This window comes from Morchella importuna, assembly GCF_003444635.1.
Source record: "Morchella importuna strain M04M26 chromosome Unknown Morimp01GS025, whole genome shotgun sequence".
NCBI classification, from domain to species: domain Eukaryota; kingdom Fungi; phylum Ascomycota; class Pezizomycetes; order Pezizales; family Morchellaceae; genus Morchella; species Morchella importuna.
In genome coordinates this window covers 486,551-493,897 of record NW_025763422.1, presented here as the reverse complement: position 1 = coordinate 493,897, position 7,347 = coordinate 486,551, and the positions used below count along the sequence as shown (strand labels likewise).

The 7,347-nt window shown below is 45.5% G+C and overlaps 3 protein-coding genes across 3 annotated transcripts; all 3 read right to left on the bottom strand.

The window, feature by feature from the left end:
- Positions 1 to 921: 921 nt before the first annotated feature.
- Positions 922 to 1,832, bottom strand: LAJ45_07735 (uncharacterized protein; the record flags this gene model as incomplete). Its single annotated transcript, XM_046117290.1, has 2 exons — positions 922 to 1,192; positions 1,342 to 1,832. The coding sequence occupies 2 exons, from the start codon at positions 1,830 to 1,832 to the stop codon at positions 922 to 924; spliced, it is 762 nt and encodes a 253-aa protein (XP_045969586.1).
- A 3,150-nt stretch (positions 1,833 to 4,982) lies between these two features.
- Positions 4,983 to 5,462, bottom strand: LAJ45_07734 (uncharacterized protein; the record flags this gene model as incomplete). Its single annotated transcript, XM_046117289.1, has 1 exon — positions 4,983 to 5,462. The coding sequence occupies one exon, from the start codon at positions 5,460 to 5,462 to the stop codon at positions 4,983 to 4,985; it is 480 nt and encodes a 159-aa protein (XP_045969585.1).
- A 457-nt stretch (positions 5,463 to 5,919) lies between these two features.
- LAJ45_07733 (uncharacterized protein) lies at positions 5,920 to 6,744 on the bottom strand (the record flags this gene model as incomplete). The annotated part of the gene is made up of 1 exon (XM_046117288.1): positions 5,920 to 6,744. The coding sequence occupies one exon, from the start codon at positions 6,742 to 6,744 to the stop codon at positions 5,920 to 5,922; it is 825 nt and encodes a 274-aa protein (XP_045969584.1).
- Positions 6,745 to 7,347: the final 603 nt, after the last annotated feature.

The following is a 7,347-nucleotide window of genomic DNA, read 5'->3' as shown; positions in this document are numbered from 1 at the left end:
CGTCAGGCAGCAGGGAGTTAAGGTGGGAGGAATGGCACAGAGGCCAAGTGTAGATGGGGTAAGCGTAAGCCGCTACCTGTTGGTGGTCTTTACAGTGGTGACCTTCGAACTCGATTTCCATAGTATATAGGGTGGTCGCAGTCGTGGGTGCCGACCGTGTCTTAATGGGGTGGCCTCGGTTGTGGTACCGGGCCGATGGGGTTGGGTGAGCGGGGAAGCCGACTCGGTTGAATGGGTTGCCTGGCTAGGGCCGTAAAGCGGGGTAAGGCCCAACGAAGGGACCTCGCGTAAGGTAAGGAACGAATGTTTCGCGACCGTAAGGTCGCTAGCACCGTGGGTTATCGTAGGCTTTGGCAATGGGTCTGCGCTGACCTCCAGACTATTGACAGAGTGCCAATACGACGTAGAGAGGGGTAGCCTCGAGGGGCTGGTCGTTTGGGTGTCGCGATCGGGGGCGCCGACGTGTTTGAGGAGGGGTGAAAAGAAGGACGGTTCCTAGTAAAAGGCTTCAACTCGGTAGATAGGGGGACGTCTCGCTCAGGGTCTGAAGCAATTCGAGAATCAGAATGTCGAAACGGGAGGGGGTCCTGTCACCGCGCGGTCGGGCGCGAGTAGATACAGGAGGTTCGTGAAGGAAGAGGAAAGGAAGGAAAACATGAAAAGGCATGAGACAACACCCCTTTATATATCCAGCTCCAGTCGTTGATGTCTCATACTGCGTAATGGAAACCAAAAGAACATAACAGAAACCCCATTACAAATCCTAATTCACTGCACATACCTTCCCTTCACGATCCAATCATCATTCTAACAATAATATTGCCGTTACAGATTACGCCCCCCTCCAAGGCCTACCTCCTGGTAGGCTTAGGTTTTCGTGGATAACGTTCATGGAATTGTCGAACGATGTCGGGTGAATGCTTAAGGTCCGATAACGGTACCAGAGGCGTCGTCATATCCTACATACCGTACCAGATACTCAAACCTTCCATTGCGTTTCCTGGAATCCAAAATGTCCTCGACTTCCCATTCTTCCTCCCCTTCGATCTCACTGGGGTGGTGGTGATAGTTGTTGTCCGGTAATGGATTGCCTGCTTCAGGTGACAATAATGAAACATGGAATACTGGATGGATCTTCATGGAACGGGGAAGTTCGAGCTCATAAGCATAGGGGTTGACGATTCGTTTGATACTGTAAGGACCAATCCGTTTCCAATCGAACTTCTTGTAGGGTCGCTTTGTTAGAAATTGCGTGTCGATAAGAAAACTTTATCTCCTGTACAATAGCGAGGAGCAGGAGAACGATTGAGATTCGCTGATTCCTCTTGTATCCTTTGTGACCGAAACATTTCGCTCTTCAGAAATTCCACCATATCCTTCATTTCTTTTGCTATGCTATTGGCCTGATCTTCCGCTGTCGTTTTGCCATGTTCCAAGGGGCCAAAAGTCATCCGTGGATTTCTTCCCGAATTGGCATAGAAAGGAGAAATCCTGGTTGTTTCCGACACATGATTGTTTGCTGCAAACTCAGCCATTGCCAATAATCGGGTCCAGTCATCTTGTTGATAAGAGACATAACTTCGAAGATACTGTTCCATTACGGCATTGATGCTTTCAGTTTGTCCATCAGTCTGAGGATGGAAGGCGGTGGAGAATCGTGGGGATATTTCCAGGCGTTTGCAAAGTGATTTCCAAAATTCCGCAACGAATTGTGTTCCTCTATCGGACACGACAGTATCAGGTAGTCCATGTAGCTTCCACACATTATCGATATACAACATCGCTACCTTTTGCGAGTCCACCTCTTTAGTCGTTGGTATCAGATGTCGCATTTTGGTTAATCTATCAACAACAACTAGCATCGCATTATATCCCTCACTCTCAGGGAGGTCAGTGACAAAATCCATCGAACATCCATCCATGGTCCATCGGGTATTGGCATTGGGCGAAGTACTCCATAAGGTGAATTGCGTGGTGCCTTGCTACGGACACACACATTGCAATTCCTAACATACTGATCGACATACTTCCGCATTTGTGGCCAATAATATTCCCGGCTTAGGAGTTCCAAAGTCTCGCTCTACCCAGATGACCTGCCGATACTTTATCATGATGTTCTTGTAAGAGCCTCAGCCGGAGGTCATTATCATTTGGTACATAGAGTGCGCCTCGATAAAGTAGCCGACCATTATTGTCTTCCGTAGATTCGGCGAGTGAAATTTTATTGGAGTGACGAACGTCACTCCGAAGCATAGCGAGGATTTCGTTTGGGAAACTATCAACTTGGTAAGCTTTTGAAAATAATGTTGGAATTTACGGTGAACTTTGTTTCTTTCATTTATTTCGTTAATATCTGTCTATCTCCATACATCTCATTACGAGTCATTTGATAAGGAATACAGGGTTTATACCGTTAACTATTTTCTTTTGGGTTTCTATTACGTTTCTACTTTACATATGGGTTGTCATCTCGGGTATTACTTTCCTATGTTGGAACATTGAGTCATATACTTACGTACGTGATCGGATGCTTACGCAACCGACACTTTTCTATCTGTTTCCATACTTCTTGGCAGTTTCTCAGGGTCAAATGGCTTTCCCACCTGTTTAGTTCTCTTTTCTTTCTCGGCCGGAAGGGACACGGTTCTTGTATAAATATCGGGCTGTTCTTCTCTTTCTTCTGACTTTGTCAATCAAGCGATACATATAATATAGACATTAGAACCTAGCTTTCCCGCTTTCGTCTCTCGTCTAAATTCTTTGAATTCTCTCCGACTCGAAATCAGGTTGACGACTTGATAGTTTAACCGCTATTGTGTCCTTCCGCACAACCCCGAGTTGTCTATTTCTTGCAAATAACTCCTCCACAGTGGACATTCCTTCAGCGGATTCATTTGATAAAGAACCCGCGAACAAACTTAGCTTTGCATCCAAATTTTTCCTCTTCAGAACCACTTGGCTCTGATGCATCAACCGTTCATCCCCCTCTTTAGGTAGGTCACCTGACCTTCTAGTTAATGCATCCGGTTTTGCTCCTTGTTTTCCCGGTCGAAATTGTATAACCAAATCGAAACTTGAAAGAAATTCAGACCAACGAGCTTGTCGACGATTTAACAATTTTGTCGTCATGAAATATTCCAGATTTCGGTGATCGCTGAGGACTTCAATAGGGAATTGTGCTCCTTCTAGATGATGTCGCCACTCTTCGAAACATCGTACGATTGCTAGAAGTTCTTTATCGTAGATTTCATAGTTACATTCCGCAGGGGAATGTTTCTTGGAAAAAAAAGCTACCGGATGTAAAACTCCCTCATCATCACGTTGTGATAGAATCCCTGCCGAAACATAGTCGGAAGCATCGGTTTCCACTCCAATCTTTCGAATCGGATCGAAATGAACTAGTATAGGTGCCGTTGTAAACATCTCCTTCAAGGTTTGAAATGCTTTCTCCCTTTCATCCGTCCATTCGAATTTAACATCTTTCTTCGTTAGAGCTGTAAGCGGGGCGACAATCTTTGAATATCCTAAAATAAACCGTCGATAGAAATTTGCAAATCCCAAAAATACTTGAACATCATGAAGATTTGTCGGTGTAGACCATTCTAGAACATCAATGACTTACTTTGGATCCATTCTGTTGCCATTTGGGGTGAGGATTAGGCCGAGATATTTCGTTTCTTGAACCATAAATTCACATTTTTCGGGTTTGAGATGGACATGATTCTCATCAAGTACCTTTACAACCTTTTGAATATGGTCCTTGTGCTCTGCAAGGGATTCGGAATAGATGAGAATGTCGTCTAAATAGGCTGTTACAACTTGATCGAGATAGGGGCGTAGGATGTCATTGATCCAATGTTGAAATGTAGCCGGAGCATTCGCTAATCCAAAAGGCATTACCGTATATTCAATGTGTCCATATCGAGTCCGGAATGCCGTTTTCCATTCGTCCCCTTCCGCTATCCTGATATGATTATATCCCCAACGTAAATACAATTTAGTATAATACTTTGCTTTCGACAATTTGGTCAAGGTTTCCTTCAATAATGGTAAGGGGTATCGGTTCTTAATCGTAATTGCATTGAGGCCCCGATAGTCGACACATAAACGAAGAGTTCCATCAGCTTTCTTGACAAATAGTATAGGTGCTCCCGCTGGTGATTCACTATGGCGGATAATTCCCTTAGGTAGGTTCTCTTGAAGGTAGTCCCAAAGTGCCTTCAACTTGGTTTGGGATAAAGCATATATTGGTCCCCATGGTGGTTGTTTGCCTTCTTCTAATACTATCTTCATATCATGGAACGGTCGATGTGGCGGAAGCGCTGAAGCGTCATATTCTTCAAACATGTGGATATAGCGGTGGAACTCCTTCGGTATTAGCTGTTTAATATCGATAGTAGGTTTTTCGGTCGCTGAGACGGTAACGGTATGAGTTTCAGGTAGGGGAATTGATATACCATGAACCGTAATTGCAGTTCCACTAAGCGAACAATATTGACAGCAGCTTTGAGAGTCAAAGATAAGTAAATTTTCCTTTGGTCGAATCGTAACGTCATGGCGTCGCATCCAAGGTATCCCCATCACAATCGGATAGTGTCCCAACCTTGTCACAAAACATGATGCAGTCTCTCGATGGCCATGAATGTCTAGCGAGACATCAACAATATGAGTAATCTTTCCTGACTTGATGGGTCTGCCGTCTATAACATCTACATGGCGTGGTATTTTGAGTGTGGTCATGGTGAGATTGTTGTGGCGTGCAAAAGATTCATCGATGAAAGCATATCCTGAGGCTCCGGTATCAATAAGGGCGTAGGTGGGTACGAAAGTATTTTTATTCTGTGAAATTGAACAAGTTACTACAAATTGGTTCCCATCCATTTCCTCCTCAGATACCGAAAACCCAGAAATATGCATCCTAGAAAAATCCTTAAATGGTCCCTGGGCTAAGCCACTTAGTGCAGGGACAAATCTTTTGCCGACTAGTTATCGCTTCCGTCAATTTCCTCCACCCTCAACGCCGCTCCCCTCATCACTGGTCTCCTTGGTTGATTTCCAGTTGCCCTTGCTTGAGGACAATCCCTAACCATATGTCCGACTCCTCCACAATAGAAACATCGGCCCTCAGCTAAGCGGGCATTTCTTTCGGTGGGGGTGGGGCGACGACGTCCCCCGGACAGATCCATCGGTACATCACCTCCCGAGCGGAATGAGGGGTGGTTCTCAGGGGCAGGTGCATTGACAGCTGTGGCGGCAGCGCGAGGAATAGGGGCAGGATTCCCTGGTGGGGGGCGAGGGGTCGGAGCAGCAGTAGCATTCCAAGGCTTTTTATTTCCTCGCTTAGCTTCTGCCGCTCGTCGTCGATTATCTAACCGTTGCAAAAGTGTCGCGCAGGCATCTACTGTTGCAGGAGTTTCATGTTGTATCATCGATTCATCGAGTTCCGCATTAATACCCTCCATCAAAGCCTCATGTTGGAATTTACGGTGAACTTTGTTTCTTTCATTTACTTCGTTAATATCTGTCTATCTCCATACATTTCATTACGAGTCATTTGATAAGGAATACAGGGTTTATACCGTTAACTATTTTCTTTTGGGTTCCTATTACGTTTCTACTTTACATATGGGTTGTCATCTCGGGTATTACTTTCCTATGTTGGAACATTGAGTCATATACTTATATACGTGATCGGACGCTTACGGAACCGACACTTTTCTATCTGTTTCCATACTTCTTGGCAGTTTCTCAGGGTCAAATGGCTTTCCCACCTGTTTAGTTCTCTTTTCTTTCTTGGTCGGAAGGAACACGGTTCTTGTATAAATATCGGGCTGTTCTTCTCTTTCTTCTGACTTGGTCAATCAAGCGATACATATAATATAGACATTGGAACCTAGCTTTCCCGCTCTCGTCTCTCGTCTAAATTCTTTGAATTCTCCCCGACTCGAAATTAGGGTGACGACTTAATAGTTTAACCACTATTGTGTCCTTCCGCACAACCCCCGCGTTGTCCATTTCTTGCACCTCAATCCTAGAGACTTCATCCATTCCTGACTCGGCAGCATGCCGTTGGAATTCGGCGAAATAGTCAGCAAAGGTTCGATTTCGCTGGCGGATATTCCTAAGGTTCCTCCTAGCCGTACGCATTCGATCTGGGTCCCCGAAAGCAGTATCCAAGATTTCATAAAACCGTAACATAGAAGGCAAAGCGATGCCTTCTTCTCCGACATATTGTAAGAACTGATTGGCGGCAACGCACTCCAGTCGACTGAACGCATAAGATAACTTGGACTGTAGTGTGGGGAAGCGGTCGGCATTTCCCAATAGCTTGATCCTCATCTGTTGCTTGAATAAGTGTAGTCTTTCTCGATCGCGATCTCCCCTGAACACTTCAGGGTCTGGGAGTTTTTCCGACCGTTGGGTAACCACTGGGACAGGTGGGACCGGAGGTACCGGTGGGGCATTATCATCTCCGATTGATTCTTCATCAGGGGTAACCACTTCGACCGCAACTCGGTGGCCCCTGGCAGCGGCTAGATCTCGCTCAAACATTTCCCTCGCAATTCCAGCCTCCCTCTCCACCTCCTGTAAGTCCGTTGCATACTGAGCAAGGCCATGTTGTGCCCATTGAAGAAGTGCATGGGCTTCTATTCCAACATTGCCATCCACCTCTGGATGTTCTTGAAAGAAGGTCTGAAGGGCATCGCTTAGCTGTTGATAATCAATAGGGAGATGTGCCGCCATGGTTGTAACGGCAATATTGTATCTCGACTAAGACGATAGATTGGGTCGTGGGGAGTGGTTGCGTAATTGAACGAGGATTTGTAATGAGGTTTCTGTTATATTCTTTCGGTTTCCGTTATGCGAAGTATTAGTCATCAACGGACTAGGAGTTGGATATATAAAGGGGCGTTGTCTCGTGTCCTTTCCTGTTTCTCTTCCTTTCCTTTTCTCTTCATGGAACCTTTGTATTTACTCCACGAATACTACGTTTGTCCTACGCCTCCTCATAGGGTTCGACTGGTTTGTCATACCAGGTAGAACCATCCCATAGTCCATAGCCAAGAATACCTATTGCTACGTCTTCGCCTCGGTTGTATTCCTTGGCACTATAGTCCCTACGCCCATAGGCCCCCGTTACAATAAGGTTCCGTCCTCTATTGCCAACCAATACAACACCATAGTCTACAATGTCGGAACACGTCCCTGTTGATTATCAGCAACTAAGCGATGCCCTTCAAACCTTTTTCCAAGAGCACCCCCAGGTCGATAATAATGTCGGAATAGAAGCTTACGCACTTCTTCAACGTGCCCAACACGGCCTTGCTCAATATGCAACGGATTTAC